At 39.7% G+C, this 19,428-nt stretch overlaps 1 protein-coding gene across 2 annotated transcripts in view; it reads left to right on the top strand.

The window, feature by feature from the left end:
* Window positions 1-19,428, top strand: part of ELAVL2 (ELAV like RNA binding protein 2) — a 68,495-nt gene that overhangs the window by 19,262 nt on the left and 29,805 nt on the right. For both annotated transcript variants that reach the window (XM_032595565.1, XM_032595564.1), the window contains exon 3: window positions 10,499-10,602. In XM_032595565.1, the coding sequence (XP_032451456.1) occupies window positions 10,499-10,602 (104 nt within the window). The remainder of the gene's footprint in view (window positions 1-10,498; window positions 10,603-19,428) is intronic.

Here is a 19,428-nt window from a genome sequence, read left to right as displayed (position 1 = left end):
CTTAATTGTCCCTCCTTGCTTGGTGGGTGCTGCAGTATGACCACTACTGACGTTCGTGTGGGGCAGCCTTGCTCTCAGTCGGCTTCCTTACCTCTACATACCCCATGTGCTGTTCAGTCATTGTGCCGTTGGATCAACCATCTCCTCTGTTCTCTACACATTAGCTCTTCTCCATATGCCTATTTCCTTAATTTCTCTGTCAAGAAACTCCTAGCTTCTTCTGTGTTTCAGTCAACTAAATATATCTTTTGCAAGTTTGTCCTTGTTGAGCCTGAAACTCCGTGATTAACCATTAGGTGTTCATGTTCACTAGGTGCCTGCATCTCCCTTGTTTACTGTCTTGCTTTAAATTTTTGAGCAAAGATCTTAAGAGGGCAGAGAGCATGGCATTGATCCCACCTGCTTTTCTTTAGCTAGGAAACCACACTGTGCGTATAAAAGCATTTTAATGCAATCTGCTGACGAGAGAAGTGTCTTGTGTGGGAGACAATTTTGGCAGTAGCAAACATGTTTGGCTTTAGCCATAAGAATTGCTTTCTGAGTTTCTGGAAAAAGAGTATGCAAATCAAGTCCTGTTTTAAATGAATCTTTTTATAATGTGGATATCTCTAATCTGTTTTGTAATGATGGATTTGTTTTGAGGATTTAAATGGTTTGTGCACCTGCAGGATGCCATTCCTTTTTTTTTCTTTTTCTTTTTTTCTAAGGGTTTTCTTTTTTCTTTTTTCTTTTTAATCTTGATGGATTAAGAAAGAATGGTGAAATTCTAGTCAATCGATTACATGACAGAACAAGAACAAAAAATTGCAGGTGTATTTGGAGATTATGAATATCCTAGTTGAAAACTTGTGAACTTTGAATGCAAAGCACTCTGCTTCAGTATTATTCCCAAACTTGGCCAAAGGCGGTTAAGTGTATGCTGGAAAGACCGACTTTAGAAAGGTCAATCCTGGCTTTGAACAACCAGCTAGCTGTGTGCCTTTGAGCAAGTTAATATGCATCTCTGGGCCTCCAAATTTATAATCATAAAATTGGTACAGATGTATCTGTACAGAGCTTTATTGTGAGAATTAAATATGAATATGTATAATGTAAGGCTAATAAGTTGATGGCAGTTTATAATTAGGCAGTGGTACTATTTGCTTCTAGAAAGCTTAGATAAAAGCAAGTATGGAGAAGTAGGAGCAGACTTTCCCATAGACTTAACTGAGCTTTTCGAATGGGAAGGGTTGGGTTGGTGAACCTTTAACTGTGGATGAGAGATTTTATTTTATTTATTATTTATATTTATTTATTTTACAAATTATTATGTGTTCAAGAAGAAAATATTTCTCTAATAAGATTTCTTTTTTAATCAGGAGGTCGTGGTGGAATTTGTAGACTGATGTTTCCCCTTGTTCCGGACAAAACAGGAGCTCACCATAGTGATTTGCAAGATTCTTTGACACAGTTTCAAAAAGGACACTGAGTTAATTATAGTGCTTTAGGACCTTTAAATTTTTTCCTTGCAATATCAGAATAAAAAATAATGTCTTACACAGAGAGAAAAACAGATTAAGAAGCTGTACTGCTTTTTGATGGACTGCTTACCGGTATATGTGTGTGTGTGTGTGTGTGTGTGTATGCGTGTGTGTATGTGTGTATGCATGTGTGTAGATTGACACCAGCTGGTAGTGCAAGCAATAGCAGATGCCCTTTTTACTACTGCTGTTGTTAACTGGTTTCTCTCTTTGCCCCAGCAATATTTTGTGATGTATAGTTCTTTTGCCCTCATCTCATATGATATTTGCTCGGATAATGCCATTGCCTTTTAAGAAAGCACAAGATAAAACAAATAACACAGGCCTCTGTGTGTGTACAAAATTAATTACAAGAAATGTGTACAGAGTTAATTATAATTAACAAAGTAATGAGAATATGGCAGCAGACCTAGATCTTAAACTGAAAGTAGTTTTCAGTTTTTCTGAGCCTTAGCTCAGAGGGTTTTTTTTTTTTTTTTTCCCATTTTTGTTCTCATCATGGGGCCAGGGGCCGCTCCAGTATTTAAGGTAGGACTGCTGATTTTTCTTTGACAGCAACTAATTGCTGTCAGTAAGTGATGAGAACTGGCTTTTGTTTTAATTGTGGTGTTGAGATGCTACAATATCTCACTCTGTCTCTGGTTGGGGAACATCCAGTGTAAAATCTTATCCTAAGTTGTATATGCTAGAGCAATTAGTTTCTTTTCCCCACTTTGGATAAAGATCATATTTCCTTAATTTTCCTGGTCTTGGACGAAAGACATCTTAGTACCCATGTGCAGTACTCAAGAATTTAATATGCTGTTGCTGTTCTCGATAGCCTAAGACTGAATCGTGTGGGAGTTCTTAACGTTGTCTGAAATTGTGATGTATTAAGAATCCACGGTTTCACCAACTTAAGCAAGGTCACGCTGCATTGCCAGCAGATTCGTAATTACTGGGATTGGAACCATAGGAAAATAGAGCTCTACCAGTTGCATAATCAGAGGACAGATATGGCCATTAAAAGTAACTTGAAAGGAAGATGCCTTGGTGCTAGGGATGTTAACAGCTCCCTCTAGAATTAGGCTGCTTAGGTAATATTTACCAAATGATCACTATTTACAACTTGGATTTCAGCAGAAAAGTTACAATTTAAACTCTTCTGTCTTATCTCAACATATCTGTGAAGTGCAGAAAACCATTTTAAAATATTGGGGCATTTTAGTCTTAGGCCAGCTTTATTAGCATTTGGGTGGAAGATAAGTCTCCGAATGAGCCATCTGTTTTCTGTATTATGTGAGCTTTCTAGGTTGAATTCTCCTTCCTTGTGCTAATCCCTGGTAATGTCCTTTGGGAAGCTGGTAAAAATGCTCTGAGCTTTCAGGGAGGCTGGCGTGTGTTCTGTAGTAATAGGATCTCACTAGTCCTCTGCCTCACAATTTGATCTTCCTCATTAGAGGGCAGTGAGGAGGACCTGTTTAATTTGACCTGAGTTAGTTGAGTGTTTAAATGAAAGGTCTTGCTGCATCTGGCATGCTGTATCTGAGGAGACTCAGGCCAAGTCAGGAATTAAAATTTGGAGCAAAAACGTGACTAGAAAGGGTTGCATCCCTCCATTCTCCGAAGATCCTCTCAAACCTTTACCCTGATGTGTGTGGTGTCCACATGGTTTTGTTACATATCAGATCTGAGATATTAAGAAAGCTCCTTTGTAAAGTCTGGTGCTGCTTGCTTTGGTGCCAGAGTCACAGTGCACAGCCTGTCTGAACAGACACACATAACCAATGCCCAAGAACAGAAAGTCCGTCTGAAGAAACACAACACATTGGCAACTTTATTGTGTGTTTGGGGGAGGGAGGGGTAGGTGGGTCTTTAAAAAAAAAAAAAAAATCCTTCCCCGCCCTCCCCGCCCCCGCACCTCCTCCCTCGCCCGGAATTAACTTGTTTTCCTAATTCAAATTATTTGCTTTTTTTTTTTTTTTAAATTAAAGGGTGAAGTTTTATATAGGGGCTGTGTTTGGAGAATGAATCTTTTCAATTTGCTTTTTTTTTTTTTTTTTAACTATTGCATTATTTAACCTTAGATTGTAAATAGTCTTGCTTGTCAGATAGGACCATAGTGACCTGTTTCTGCTAACTGTGAGGTTTAGAAAAGATTCATGCTGCTTTTGTCCTTTTTTATTTCATAAAACATTGCTACTGCTCTAAATGAAATAATAGATACACATCAATCAGTGTAGTCACCTTTTATTGTTGATTCAACTACCAGGTTTTTACAGAATTCACTCTGCATTTTATTTGACTTGTACATGAATAGTCTCGGCAGACTTAATTATATTAGTGAAAAAGCACTTTCAACAAAATTATATGCTGACATCCCATAATTCATACTTACAGATTTGTGAAACAGATTTATGTAAATCTATCAAATTACTGTAGGTGACATTATTTTTTAAAATTGAGATTTCATTTAAAAGGTATTTGTAGAAATTTTTCATGAGAAATCTTACTTGAACTATTTAAAAAAATATCTCGCATCGCTCCCTTGTAAGGACAGAACACTGTAACATTTGAGCACCTTTGTTCTGTAATCCATCTGGAACAATGTAGGGACATGGGCAGCAGGGCATCTCTCCTCTAAACCTAAGTTTGTGAAAGGCAGACAGCTGTTTCTTTGTTCATTAGCTCGTTCATTTGTTCAGTGAACATGTAATTAATAATCTGTGCTAGGTTTTTCTGTGTGGCTTGCCCTTGCTCAACAGTTTAGTGGGGGTTCGGGTGGGGAGGTATCCAAATTGACTCACTACCCATGTGTACTAAGATAAAGATATATAATATAATAAGGGCTGTGGAAGGACTGAGGAGGATTGAACATTGTGTATCGGGAGTGGGGCAAGTTGTGTCAGGAAAAGGGTCTTAGAGAAAGTCTCAAAGGATATGTGGGAGTTGGCCAGTTAGAGATATGCGCAGGGAACTGAATGTCCATTTTAGGGTATGTGTGAAGTAGAAGTTCGCAAGAAGCCGATGATGACCTTGGAAACCAGAGCATAATTGGATTTGTCTTTGAGGAAGATCCATCTGGGGGCGCGTGGGTGGTTCAGTTGGTTAAGTGTCCAACTCCTGACTTTGGCTCAGGCCATGATCTCATGGTTCATGGGTTCAAGCCCTGCGTCAGGCTCTGCATTAACAGTGCAGAGCCTGCTTGGGATTCTCTCTCTCTCCCTTTCTCTGTCCCTCCTCTGCTTGCTTGCTGTCTCTCAAAATAAGTAAACTTAAAAAAAAAAAAAAGATTATCTGGACAGCATCATGGTGGAGGACAACTGGTTTGGGAATTGACAGGAGTGTAGGGAAAGGGTGGTTGCTTATAGTATTGTAGCAGTAATCTGGGTTAGAATAGTACACAAGGACCTGTGTTAATCAGGAGGGGGAAAGAGGGGCAGATTTAGCTGGTAGAACTGGCAGGATGCGATACCCCTATGGTAGAACTTACACTCAAACTGGTCTATTTACACAGCTTTCCTGTTAGACTATGAATTACTTCCTTTGGGTCTTGGATCAGATGTTACCTTCAGGGTGAGGCCCACTCTGAGACCACTCTATTTACATAGCGTCCCTGACCCTCTTCCCCACACTCTCCTCTCTCCTCTCTCCTTTTTTTCTCCTTAGCCCTTATTTTCTTCTAATACACTGTAGAGCTTGTTCTTTTGTCTCCTAGCAGGATGTAGGTTTTATAAAGAGGAACTTTTTGTCCCTGGGGACTAGCAAAAAGTAGACTTTCTATAATTGTTGAACAAATGAATTCTAAATGTTGGTGAGAAATGTGTAGGATGACTTATTTTAATGCAGAATTTTACTTTCCACAGTTCCATGTTGAGAAGGGTCTCACTTAATATTGGTTGGATAAAATTAATGTACCAGGTTTTATAATCAAGAATTATGGAGGTCTATTACCTTTACCTTTAAACCTGAGGGGGTAATTTGATATTCTGCACATTGGTAGTAATTTGAAATAAAAAAGACTAAGTAAAGTGACCTTTGAGTTAAATGGGTCCAGAAGATTGTGTATTTTTAATTAAAATATGCAATTAAATTTTTAATTAAAGTATGCTATTAAAAGCAATGTAGGTGGCAAGGGAATGGCTGCTGCTTTGAATTACGCACAGTTTGGGATAAATTGGAGTTTACTGTGTTTCCCACCAGCATTTTGTTACTAAAAGGACTCTTCCTGTTTTCCTCTTCCTGTTCTGATCCCCGTGTGGCTCTTGATGGGCCTCGGTCCCATTCAGAGGCCTGTGGAGTGCTTCAGCTCTGTGCTATAGACCACTTGACTGTGGTTCTAAGGAGCCTGTTTATAACTGTTCTCCTTATGCCGGGAGCAGTTTACAAGTGATTTTTCTGTCTCTTGTGAAGAAGGGATCTTCTGTGGCATGTATGTTAGGTTAAAAAGGAGGATGCAAAACAAAAGGCATTCGCACACACAGTGTATAGAATGCATGGACTGAAGTGTGGTATTGACCCAGAGTTTTCAGTACATGCATGGAGGTCTTAGGCCATATAACTGTTCACATGACTTCCTCTGTAATGAAATTCTAGAATCCTTCTCTTCCCTGTTAGGACTAAGGCTTGGATTAATGGTTCCAAAATCCCTAAGAGCCTTGGGACCACAGGTAGCTTGTATAGATAGCTGGGGACAAGTGCTTTGACGTTATTCTTTATATCCAGTTACCAGAAGTTTTTTAGCCTTGAAAGACAGGATTTATTTGTCTTGAAGGATTTTTTGGGAGAGCCTTAGCTTTGTCATTGTGTTCAGTTCTAATCACGCTGGGTTGCTTTTATACTTGGAATTTAAATGTAGAGCTTTATAATTTTTATTTTTAAAGAAAATGATTCTTGGTTTTGGGTTTATCAATATGCACATTCTAAATTCAGAATGATTTGAAAACCAGATTTGGATGATCTGGATAAATGATGCTTGGTTTCCATGCCTTCCCTGGTGGTTTATGACTGTTAGTTACTAGCTGATGAATACAAGAGTGGAAAAAGTGGATCCAGGCTAAATAATTTTTCTTGATTTTGACTCAGTGTTGCTTTTACCTTATAGAAATCTGCACTCACTTAGGATAACCTGAAGTAAAGTAGTCACTATATAAATAAGAGGCAATTTACTTTGTCATAGGAATGAATAATAGCATTGAAATTCATATATACAGAAACAGATATTTGCACATAAAGTATAGGAATTTGAGACAGTGAGCAACTGTCTCAGAACAGTTTTTGTGGTAGACCCCTGTTAGAAAATGCCTGGTAACATTACCCTTCATGCATATTGAAGGTGGTCTGGGTTCATATATTAACCAGCTGTGAATTGAGCTGAGAAGAGCATAGCATTTGAGAGTCCTGGAATCAAGTCCTGACCCTTACTTCCTACCTGCTTTTTTGATTTGAGGAAGCTGATTGACATTGCCTAGCTTCAAATATCCTCCTATCTCCTTCACAGGAGAGGAAAATGAGTATCTCATATGATAAATGTGAGGCTAAAATTAAATAGTAAAATACCACATAGCTGAAAGATGAGACTGGAGGGAGTCTTGCCTATGTTGGTATCATCTTTGAAAGCTTTAAATTATTATAAGCATTCGATAAATATTTGCTGACTTGACTAACATATTTTAAAATGAAAATCTCTGAAGTTCCTAACTCTCTTGTACTTCACTGCCAACATGCTAATTCAGCTACTATAGTGGATTTAGAAATGCAGCCTTTTTGCAGCAAATCTGTCCTTTCATATTATCTTCCTTAGAATAAAAGTAAAATTTTGCTTACTTCAAACATATTCTAATTGATGGGTGGTGCTCTTCCTGATAATGCCACTGAGCAAATTAGAAACTTTGTTTGTGGAGGAGAGGTCATTTAGGGATAAATATTTTCTGAGTGTAGTCAATTCACAGGTACTAGAAACTTGGCTGACTCATTACAGCTAGCCATGATTGCTGTGTGGGGTCAGGTCAAAGACCCATTTAGTGGATGGACCATCTGATGTGATGTTGATGATAACAGCTTTGGTTAAATATGTAACACCACTGTGTTTCTCACTCATTCATTTAGCAAACATTGGAAGTGCCTACCTTGTGCTTAGGAGTAACCAGCCTGGGAGACAGCTAAGCAGGGACTGGCAGGGCAGGCTTACCTTCCCCGGTGACCCACCTCCAGCAGGTACTGCTGTGCCTGAGAGTGACCCCACAGGCCAAGAAACCGTTTCTCTGAAGTGTTGGATAAAATGAAGGTTTTAGAGGGAAGACATCTGAAACACTTCTACCTGAAAACAGATCTGTAAAAACAGTCCTCCCACAAAGTTTCTTCCATGCCCCGACCCCTCAGCACGTGGCCCCTCTCAGGGCTTCCCAGATGCCAGATTTGTAGCCCCCGATTATCTCTCACATTAAAACTGTGATTCTCAAACTTGGCTGCTTGTTAGAATCGCCAGGGTTTTTTAAGCCTGTTACCAATGCTTCATAATAGACTAATAAAGTAAAAATCTTTGGGAATAGGATTTAGGCATCTGTTTGCTTCTCCTCCCCCCCTCCCCCCCCTGCCCCGCCCCGCCGCAAAGCTTTGTAGATGATTTCAGTGTGCAACCAGAGTTGAAAAAGCACTTTGATTAGAGGCTATTTAAATGCAGGTGTGAGGATAGTGTCAGGAGATAGGAGAAATAGACTCTTAACGTTGGTATAATTGATTATTTGACCTGTTTAGTTATAGAATAGCAATGTGACAAAACTGCACAATGTTTGGCTTGCCTTTCTTTTCCCCATTATATTTGTAGCATCTTCTTGATTTAAGTTTGAAAGAATACGTGGAAACTCCTTAACATGTAGTAGATACATGTTATTTTTCCTTACTTTATCTTTTGACTAAAATGATCTATTTCCAACAGTAGCGAACGTATTCATCACTGCCTCACCAGCCTTGTTGGATAGAAATTACTATCCTCATTTTAGAATTTAGGAAGTAATGGCTCAGAGAAGTTAAGTAGCCTTCTTCAAAGTCACATAGCTAATAAACAGCAGAGGCAAGCTTAGAACTCCTGTGTGTCTGTTTCCAAAGCCCATGTTCTTTCCATCTTAACTGCTTCCTTGAGCAGCTGTCATGTTCATCCCATTTGACAATAGAGCTGCAGCACATTTTCTAAGAGGGCACTATGCATGCTATAGACACATGGTAAATGTCAAATTAGTAAAAGGATGAATGCTTAAAATACAGTGGCTTCACATGGAACTTTTTAAAAATAGACCTGTGAGTAAAACAAAACTTCTGTGATTATTGTGAGAAAAAAAATAATGAATTAGTTTTAGCTCATCCCTCACCTTTTTTTTTTTTAAGTTTTTTATTTATTAATTATTTTTGAGAATGACCAAGAGAGTGTGAGCAGGGGAGGGGCAGAGAGAGTGAGAATCTCAAGCAAGTTCTACGCTGTGTAGAGCCCAATGCAGGGCTCACTTAAACTCAGGAAACTGAGATCATGACTTGAGCTGAAATCAAGAGTTGGACACTTAACTGACTGAGCCCCCCAGGAACCCCCTTCACCCTCTTTTTTTTAAAAACAGGAAAAAAATGCAATTTGATTAGAGGGATACTTTAGCAATGATTACCCCAATTTTTTTTTTTTTTTTTATTGAGGTAAACTGACATATTAGTTGTGGGTATTGTACAACACCCAAATTCTGATAGTGGTCCCAAAATATAATTACAAGTTTTCATAGTTCTTAGGTACTGTATTTAGTGTTCTCTCTCTCTTTTATATAGCTCTAGGGAACCACATTTGGATAACCGGAGTGGCTGTCCTAAATACCTGTATTCATAACCACATGTGCCTAAAGTGCCCCATCAAGGACAAAGATCCCTTAGTTTGCTGTGAAATTCATACAGAAGCGATACTTAATAAAAAGTATTTGGACCTTTACCGAACATCTTCCTGGAAACCCTCAATTCGTTTGGTTTAACTTGTAATAGACTAAACCTTTCTTATGTCCACTGTTGTTACCTACTCTACTGTAGCATTTTTTTGAAACTGTGAAACTTTCCCGTAGTTGAAAAATTGAGACCTTTCAGATTGGCTTTACTTACCTGTGCATTCCATTGATTCCAGCCTCTTGAATACCTTCTTTTTTTTTTTTTTTTTTTTTTTTTTTTTGAGTTAGGACATCATTGAGCCAGGAGTTAGAGAGCTCAGATGATAGGGAAAAACAAGATTTTTAAGCAGCTCTTACTTGAGTAACTGTGTTTTATTATTTTTGTTTATACTTTCTTCCCTTCCTACATGTTCTCATTGTTCTTACTGGCTTGGATGTTCTCAGTGTAAATCTTCAGATTTCCCTGTATTCCTTATCTAGGTCATCAAATCTTTTTTAGAAAATTAGATTCAGTTTATTTGAAGAGGCCCTCCTATAAAATAAATGTCCATGTGCACACACAATTCTTCACCTTTTAAATGGAAATAATTGTATTTGGTAAAGGCTGAAAATTTGCCAGGGTACAAAGTACAGAACACTGACAGATTCTTGGTTGATGTGTGACGCCTTCCCATTTTTTGGGTAAAGAAAACGAAACTGAATAAGTCATGCCCGTGAAACCCACTCAGCAGCTCGGCAGAGACTTGCACCCACAGTCTCTGAAGCTGAACGTTGCATTTGCTGCTGGGTGCTCTGGCTCAGGCAGGACATGTTTGATGGAATGCTTTGGAGGTGTGTGTGCGTGCGCGTGTGCACTTTAAATGCACAGCTTGCTGAGTTCTAACTGATGTTTAAACTTGCAAATGTAGTAGACAGGAGATGAAAAAAAACACGTGTATATTTCTAGAAGAATTAACGTAGACTTCTTTTTACTATTGAGAAAATGTGCTGGTGTTAATGACAAGACCATATGCCAAAATGAGAGTGGATCGCTGGCATCAGTGGTGTAGAACTAATGTATGCCTTTTTCTCCTTCCCTTTCATTAGGGCAGAGCTTGGGATATGGCTTTGTGAACTACATTGACCCTAAGGATGCAGAGAAAGCTATCAACACCCTGAATGGATTGAGACTTCAAACCAAAACAATAAAAGTATGTTTCAGTTTTCTTCATACCTACCTGCAGAACAGAGATTAAAAACAATTGAAGTCTTCGTGTAGTTCTTTCCTTTATTCATTTTGTGCCCACATAGACACTTCTCTGGGAGGCATAGCAGAATTTTTTGTTTGTTGCATGACGGGGGAACCTGTTCACGGAGGACTTCATGTAATCACTCCTTATTAACAAGGCGGTAGCAGCAACTTTCTTTTTTTTTTTTTTTTTTTTTATTTTTTAAATTTTTTTTTTTTTTCAAAGTTTATTTATTTTTGGGACAGAGAGAGACAGAGCATGAACGGGGGAGGGGCAGAGAGAGAGGGAGACACAGAATTGGAAACAGGCTCCAGGCTCTGAGCCATCAGCCCAGAGCCTGACGCGGGGCTCGAACTCACGGACCGCGAGATCGTGACCTGGCTGAAGTCGGACGCTTAACCGACTGCGCCACCCAGGCGCCCCAGCAACTTTCTTAGCTAAGTACTTTGTGAAGCCTGCTGAATTAAGTCTCCTTCCTTTATAGTGAATTACTTGCCATATAACTTGGGGAAACCTTAGACCAACTCTTTGAGCTCAGGGGTTGGCAGAGTTGTTCTCTAAAGGGCCAGGTAGTAACTATGTTAGGCTTTGTGGGTCATATAGTCTTTGTCACAACTTCTCAACTCTGCCCTTGTGTGAGAGCAGCCATAGCCAATAACAATGTGAACGAACAGATGTGACTGTGATCTTATAAAATTTTATTTGTGGAAGCTGAAACTTGAATTTCATGTACTGTTCATGTGTCACAAAATAGTCTTTTGTCCCAGTCATTGAAACATATAAAAATCATTCTTAGCTCATGGTCATAAAAAACAGCTGGCAGGCTGGGTGTAGTCCTTGGGCAGTAGTTTGACTCTGCTCTGACTTTGAGGAGACTGACTAGATGAGATTACTTGCCACACAGGTTATTTTTCCTGTTACATTTTTCTTTTCAAGACAAATGGTAAATAATTTGTGGATATTTTCCCACTTTTGTGAATTTTCGAAATGCCAATGTAAATTGTATCTGGATAAGAATTTAATCCAGTTTGCAGTATAGATTTCTTTTCCTTTACAGAATAAAAGGGATGTTGCTTCTGGCAAATGCTTAGTGCACGTGCCATCAATTTCCCCTCTCCTGCCCAGTGCAGACATTGCCAATCAATCATGGCAGTCTTTCTCCACTCAGTCTAGATGTGGCTCCCAAATATTTTTCAAAATAGTGTTCCAGACAACCTCTGTCAATTGACTCAAGTTGGAACCTATTTCCCACCCTTGATTTAAGAAGTCAGCTCAGACGATAGCCTGAAGTGGTGAGGGTAAGTTAGTCAAGGCTGACTGTGGCATCCATCTTGCTTATAGACTTGTCTAGATTCTGCTCATTTTTTCAGAAATCTGGAAATGCAGTGTCATCTTTGTGCTTAAAAGTTGCTTCTCTCAGAATTGTTAACTAAAGTAATTCATTAGCTCTGGGTAGTTTTGACATCTCATTCTTTATTGGCCTATAGGAAGAATGCCTCCCAGCTCTGTCTTATCTAAAGGGAACTGTATGGGGTAGCTCCCAAATATACTTGGATGTAAGATGTCCAAGAATTCTACATGTTTCTCTTTTTACGAATTTTTTTTATTATTTTATTTTTGAGAGACCGTGAGCATGGGGGAAAAGCAAGGGGGGTGCGGAGAATCCCAAGCAGACTCCTCACTGTCAGTGCAGAGCCCAACTTGAATCCATGAACCGTGAGTTTATGACCTAAGCTGAAATCAAGAGGTGGCTGTTTAACTGACTGAGCCACCCAGGTGCCCCACATTATTACTATTAGGTAATAATCAAATGCTGTTAAAAAAATCTGATATCCAGTTATTTTCAGATTGTTTTGTGTGTTCTCTGTTCTGTGGATTTTTGAAGGCCTCCCCATTTTAAATTGATTTCCAGAATTGCTGCTAATTTATCTTAGTGTTGAGGTCCTGAGTTGTGGTTACGAAGAAATTGGAAGGGATGGTTGGGGTGGCTCGTTCCTGAACATACCCTTTTCTCCATTCCAGAAATAATCATCCTTATTTTAGTGAGTCAGTTCTTTAGCTGTAAGTTCTTCTGCAGTAGTTTCTGTGGCTTGCAAGGAGACCATTGATGATGGCTGCTTCCTCACTGCCCATTGCCCAGCTTTCTCTTCAGGGCCCAGCTGCCCAGGCAGAATATGCGGAAGAAAGGACAGTAATGCCTTGTGGCTTTTAAACTGTGACATCTGCTACTTCTCTTCTGATTTTCTGAAATGGGGGTGGGAGTGGTGGGGAAGCAGCAGGCTCCTTTTTTCCCCACCCCCATTCGGTTCCTGTAAAAATATCAGATAACAGCTGGTATCCTCAGTTTGGCCCAGATTTCTCTGAGAGGCAAAGCAGACCATTTTCCAGAACTACAGAGCACCATTTTTGTCTGTTCTTTGTGTGTTTTTTGTCTTATTTTCAATTAGACATGTTTTGTGTTCTTACACAAGATCTTGAGCCAGTTTTTTTTTTTCCTCATATGTTTGCTGTTTTAAGTACCTTTTAGAAGCTGCATGTATATACCTTTCCATTCCCTGAGATACCATTCCATAAATTGGCCTTTTTACCCTTCTTCCAGTCTATCCTGGTAGTGGTTATTGGACTAAACTTTAAAAAAAAAAAACAAAAAACAGCACTTTCTTCATGTTACTTCTCAAACTTCTCTTGTATCTCCCTAATCTTTTACCTTATCATTTGATTTGACTTTGTTGTTTTTTTTTTTTTAATTTTTTTTAACGTTTATTTATTTTTGAGACAGAGAGACACAGAGCATGAAGAGGGGAGGGGCAGAGAGAGAAGGAGACACAGAATCAGAAGCAGGCTCCAGGCTCTGAGCCATAAGCCCAGAGCCTGACGCGGGGCTCGAACTCACTGACCGCGAGATCGTGACCTGGCTGAAGTCGGACGCCTAACCGACTGCGCCACCCAGGCGCCCCTTGATTTGACTTTGGAGTTGACTGTTGTTGTTACTGCTTTCCGCAGTAGTCAGACTGGCTCTTCTCTGGCACATGATCATCGTCTCAGGCTCTGCACGTATGCTCCTGTAGGCCTTGCTTCCTGGCATACCCTTTCCCACTTACCTTAGTTGAATAGCAGCCTCCCTATCTATTGGAGCCCATCTGAAGTTCCTCGTTCAGCCTCTGCCTACCTGGGCATGCCTCCAATAAAAAGAGTTGAGACCTTAGTGCTCATAGAGTTTAGCTAAGACAGGGCTTTTGAAGACAAAACTCTTATATTTAATGTGGCAAAACTCCCTTCAGACGGCTGCAGTAGACTAATACATATGTCATATGCAAGTGTACAAATGTTTGTGTGCTCCTCAAGTTAAGTCTTCCAAGATACCTAGTATTTAGTATGCATTTGGTAGAATTCCTAGTAATTGGAATATTGAAACTGAAATCAAGTGCCGTGGAAGGTGTTTCATTTAGTAGTTTCTCCTGGGGCTCCCTAATAGCATTAGCCGAGTAAGGTTTTGTACAATAGACGGATGGTGTGTTGAATACATGACAAATATTCAGTATTTTTGCAGTGAGTGAAGCACTTCAGGCACTGTGAAATCCTAAAGCAGTTGTTCCTGAACTTGTTTGCATCAGAATCACAAGGAAAAGTGGTTAGAAATACATATTCTGGGGCCCACCTCAAATTTCTGGATCAGTGTCCAGAGGTGAGATGCAGGGATCTGCTTTTTAATATGTTCTCCAGGTAATTTGTGACAGCAAGTCTAAGGCCTAACACTTAGGAGCCACCAAAATGTACCTTTTCTGAAAGGTGGGTTCTCTAAATATTGGTATTTTTGCATGCTAAGTTCAGTTTGTTTTCATCTTTTATCTTGAAAATCGTCTTGTGGATAATTCTCCTGAGCATGCTGAATGATAGCTGAACATTCAGAGTAAAAAGTGGTTCATACCATCTTCACTTGTTAAGAAGTGTGGCTTAGAAATTAGAAAAACTTAATATCTTCACCTTATGTTAGAAAGATTTTTATTAAAAATAGCAGCATTCATAGGTTAAAGTTTCAAAGTGGTTATTCTCTTCTCCTAAGGGTCACATTTTTCCTTGGTTGGTTCGAGGTTTTGGCAGCTTACCTTACTGGTGATGTCATACCATCTCTGAGCTGCACAGAGGCAGTTATGATAAAGCCTGTCCATGTTGTCCCTGATATTGGGATGGTTAATGAAGTGTGACGATGACCAGATGTTTTTAACTTCTGATCTTAGGGAAAGTAATGAAAAGGTAGTATACGCACAATTGAGCCCTGGGGGATGGGAATCTCCTCATGACAGTGTCAAAAATTGTATGCTGGGGGGAGGATCTCATCAAGAGCCCTCTGGTCCTGGTCCCCATGGGCACCTTTTGTTCTGTGGATCATTTGGGTTCTCAGTGGTTGTGACTAGTGTGTTCAGTCTTCATATTCTCTACTCATTTTGGTTTTAGGGAGTCTCTAGTATTGATAAAATCTAAGTTGGCGTATGAAACATTTATGGGTTCAAGCCAGTCCTCGTGCCCTCTCCCCCCACCCATAAAAAATGTATTTTTTGCCCAGGTTAATGGTATCAGACTTAAATTCATATTAGCAGAGTAAAATCCTTCATTTCCAAAAGACCTTACATGCTTTCCACCCCCAGCAAGTACTGTGAATAGGTGATGGAGGTCCTGCCCCTCAGTGTCACTCCTAGCTTTTCCCCTCCTACAAAGGGTGTAGGAAGCTTTGTTAGTCCCTAGGTTTCTCTGAAAGTGGGAGCTGTTAACCTCAAGGAATAGAAGTCTTTTGTTATTATTGATAGATACCCCTACAAATCCATGCCTTCTCTGCCCCACTGGGGTGGGGGTGGGGGATCTCTGTTTGAAATACTACTAGCGTGAAAAAAACTGCCTAAATTTGTTTTTGATTCATCGTTCAGAAATAGGCCAGCCTAAATTTCACCTTTGCTTAAAAGTTATTAATTGACATCATTAATGTGAAATTTCTCATATTAAAATAACCAAACCACCATTTAAGTGCATATGGAAAAACTTATAAAAATTGAAATACTAAGTACAAATAGTATCCATTTCTTAAAGTGTTCAGTTTGTTAGAGAACAATTAAGTAAAGATAATAAACCTTTATTCTAAGCCATCATGTTGCTTTAAATTACTTGTTACATTTATACCTTTTCCTAACTAGCCTATCCTTTTTCCTAGTACATCTCATGGTCACAGACTTTGTTTGTTTAGCATGAACTATTTCCTTAATATAGGAAGAATATAGAACCACACTTCTGAAAGTTTACTCTCTCAGGACATTGACAACATGATTTAACTGGCTGTGTGATCTTGGACAGTAATCATTCAGGTTTCCATTTTATCTGTAAAACTAGTTCATCTTGAGAATGTTTATTATCTGCCCCCCCCCTTTTTTTTTTTTAACTTTCCATAGTCTACCAAATTGCATATTACAAAAAGGTGTAGCTACTTAATAGATTTTTAGTCAACTCATGGTTATCATGGAATGATTTAGTTAGTGGTGAAATGCAGCACCCCATCCTGAAGAGACAACATGTTAATACTTTCTCTTTGTGGTTGTTGAAAATTTTTGCAGCCACAGTAAAATTTGTGTGGGGAAACAGTTCTCCACATCACCTAGCCCTCTTTTTGGTCCAGAATTATTGGGGAAGGGATTGATTCTTATCATTATAACCCATTCCTTTATGAAGTTTAATTGTGCCCGTTAGGAAATGCGTAAATCAGCTCCGCGCTTTAGAGAAGGAAAGGGCATGGATATGGAAACAGAAGTGACTTTAGGCTTGCCACCTGGTAGGTGCTCCGCTAAAAGATCTACAGCATCATTCTGGGGTATTTGAGACCAGTGGGTTTCAAATGGCAGTAATGCTGAGAGTTCATGCTTTTGTAGGGAAGTTTGAAAGCAGCTGTTAGGGGAACCACTTAGAATTAGGGAGAGCAGTGAGCAGGGGGAGGAATGCATAAAGGAGCAGAGAGCATTTGGGGATTATTAAAGGCAGGTGTGCCGTGCCAGGGTTTTATAGTGTAGGTGAGGGAGAACCACCAAAGTGTTTTGAGCAGAGCAACAATGGATTGGACTTAAGTATTTGTTATGAAGGGAAGGTCTCTCTAGTACAGACTCCACATCTCTGAGCATCTCAGGCTATGCTAGTATTCTTTCAGCTTACGTAGTTCATTTTGTTTTCTGTGTAGGTACAAAGTGTAGATGTTTGTAGGAGAAGGGTGGGCTTTACAAACTTGTAAAAGCATCTCCTATAAGGTATCCCTTCTTTCTTTTCTATGTTTATTTTTTTGAGAGAAGAGAGAGAGAGACAGACAGAGAAAACAAGCAGGGGAGGGGCAAAGAGGGAGGGAGGGAGACACAGAATCCGAAGCAGGCTCCAGGCTCTGAGCTGTCAGCACAGGGCCTGATGGGGGGCTCAAACTCACAGACTGCAAGATCATGATCCGAGCCGAAGTCGGACGTTTAACCAACTGAGCCACCAGGCACCCCAAGGTGTCCCTTATTTCAATGCTGCTGCATATAGATCATCATTTATCTTTTTACCTTGACTAGATTTGGAAAATTTGCGAGTAATAGTCTGAAGGACAGGCCTCAAATTAACTGACAACTTTGGAGATGTTAACTTAAATTATTATTTGGCTGGTCAGACTTTAGATTGTGGAGGGACAAAAAAAGTGGAAAAAGTACATCGCAGGAGTGGAAGCAAAAATGGAAGCTGAGTAAATGATTTCTTTGCCTTTTTTAAAAAAAAGACTGAATGTATTATAACTTCATTTTTAACCCATGGTCTGGAAATTTCTAGAGCCGTGTGCTGAGTTTTAATAGTATATTGCTACATCTGATCATCAAAAACTCTTCAATACATTTAAATAAAATTCTTATATCTATATTGAACTGAGTATACACAGCCCTTATTTGAAATGCGTAAGATTTTTTAATAAGGTATTATTTGTATAATGCCTGTCATGTGTTTGCAGAATACTCCATTGTGAGCTGTGAATTTATTTATTTATTTATTTACACACAAAAAAGCCACTATAGGTTGTTACTTATCTTGGGTAGCCTCAAGAGTGTGGGTAGGTGGCCTAGGATAGTCCAAAACTTCATTGTCCCAACTCAGGCCTATTTGTGTCACTCCTGCTCCTTCAAGGCTCCCTCCAAAGTGGGATTGAGACAGTTGGAAATTCCCAGAGGGCAGTAACTTGGCATTATCTGAACTGCTTTTCCGTAGACATTTTTGGACAATTGCTGGCACAAAGGCTGAGCCTGCACAGAGTGATGGGTAAGGAGGAGGGTTCCTGGTAGCACTGTCTCAGCTTGCTTCCTGCCCTTACCTGCTTGTGAACCACAGATGGGATGGTGGGGAGCGTCTGGGCAGTTGACTGAACCCAACTTTCTTAGGAGGGAGTTTATAGATCCTTTTATTATTCAAGCTTCTACCTTTTCTGCCTGTTTCATAAATGTGCATCAGCAAAGGCATTTCTGAAAAGCACTGTTAACACTTGTCTGCTTATCTTTTCTACTGCTTTTAAAGGGTAGGGTAGGGCTTTTGTCGCTTTTTATTTGTGACTTGGGAGAAGTAGTACTAGGTAGGTTGGTGGCTTCTGTCTGTTCTACCAAGCTAGCTTGAGAGGTTAAGACAGATACGGTAACTTCTTTTTTTTATTTTGTTTTTTTTAATGTTTGTTTATTTTTCAGAGAGAGACAGAGTGTGAGTGGGGGAGGAGCAGAGAGAGAGGGAGACACAGAATCTGAAGCAGGCTCCAGGCTCTGAGCTGTCAGCACAGACTGATATGCTAACTTCTGAAAAAGGGTCCCTCAATTCCTTGTTCTATCTACTTTTTATAGTAGTTGCATAGGACTTTTATCCTGTTACTTGACTGGACTTAGGCAAAAGCAATATTCCTGTAGGCAAATACTCCCTCTGACCAATGAGATGCGGCTCAGGTTAAGGGACTTGTTCAAACACCTTGTAGCTAACAGTACCACAAGGGACACGTTGGCTGATGCTGGTGGCTTTTCTTGTTTTCTTTTCACCTCATATTTTTGACATTTAGGTGTTTCATTTAGAACCAGGTTATAGATACCACTACAAATGGAATATTATCTTGGGAACCTTAATTTGGGTCCTTTACTGTCTTGAGACTTTCTGGCTCAGATCTCTGTTAGATGTGAGAAATTGGAGCTGTTGCTAGTGGCCAGAAAACTGCTGTCTGTCAGGATGAATGCTGGTGATAGCCAGACACCCACTTTGAGAATAAAACTAGTGTCTGGAGGTCCTGTCTAGAAGATGGGCAGGATCACATAGGTTTAAGTATTTTGATGGTAACTGGAGAGTAAAAGAATTACTATTACAGTAACGCTCTGGATCTCTGTTCTGTAGGAGATGACCCATGCAGGAATCTTTTTCTGGTAAGTTCTTGTGAGTCTTAGATGCTAGTTTAAAAGTTACAGAAAGTGCATTTGTCATTCTTTAAGTTTGTGTGGACTCTTTACAAAAGCACGTGTGGTCCATTTTCTTTTACTCCCATCTCTGCCTGATTTTCCTGTCGTTGCCCTTAGCATCAGTTCTAAGCCCTGAGTACAACATCAGACTTGTGGGGGTTTTACTTTGGAAGTTTCTTGACGTACTACTTGTGACTAAGCAAGAGAGAGAGGGCTCTATTTTGAAAACTGTACAAGCGGTCTGCTAGTTGTGTGCCCCCCCCACCCCGAATGAGAACAACTCCTTGAATGCTGCATCAAGGTTTAAGAGCCACAA

This window comes from Lynx canadensis, chromosome D4 (genome assembly GCF_007474595.2).
Source record: "Lynx canadensis isolate LIC74 chromosome D4, mLynCan4.pri.v2, whole genome shotgun sequence".
Taxonomy (NCBI): Eukaryota; Metazoa; Chordata; class Mammalia; order Carnivora; family Felidae; genus Lynx; species Lynx canadensis.
The sequence above is the reverse complement of the archived record's forward strand: the minus strand, read 5'-3'. Positions and strand labels throughout refer to the sequence as shown.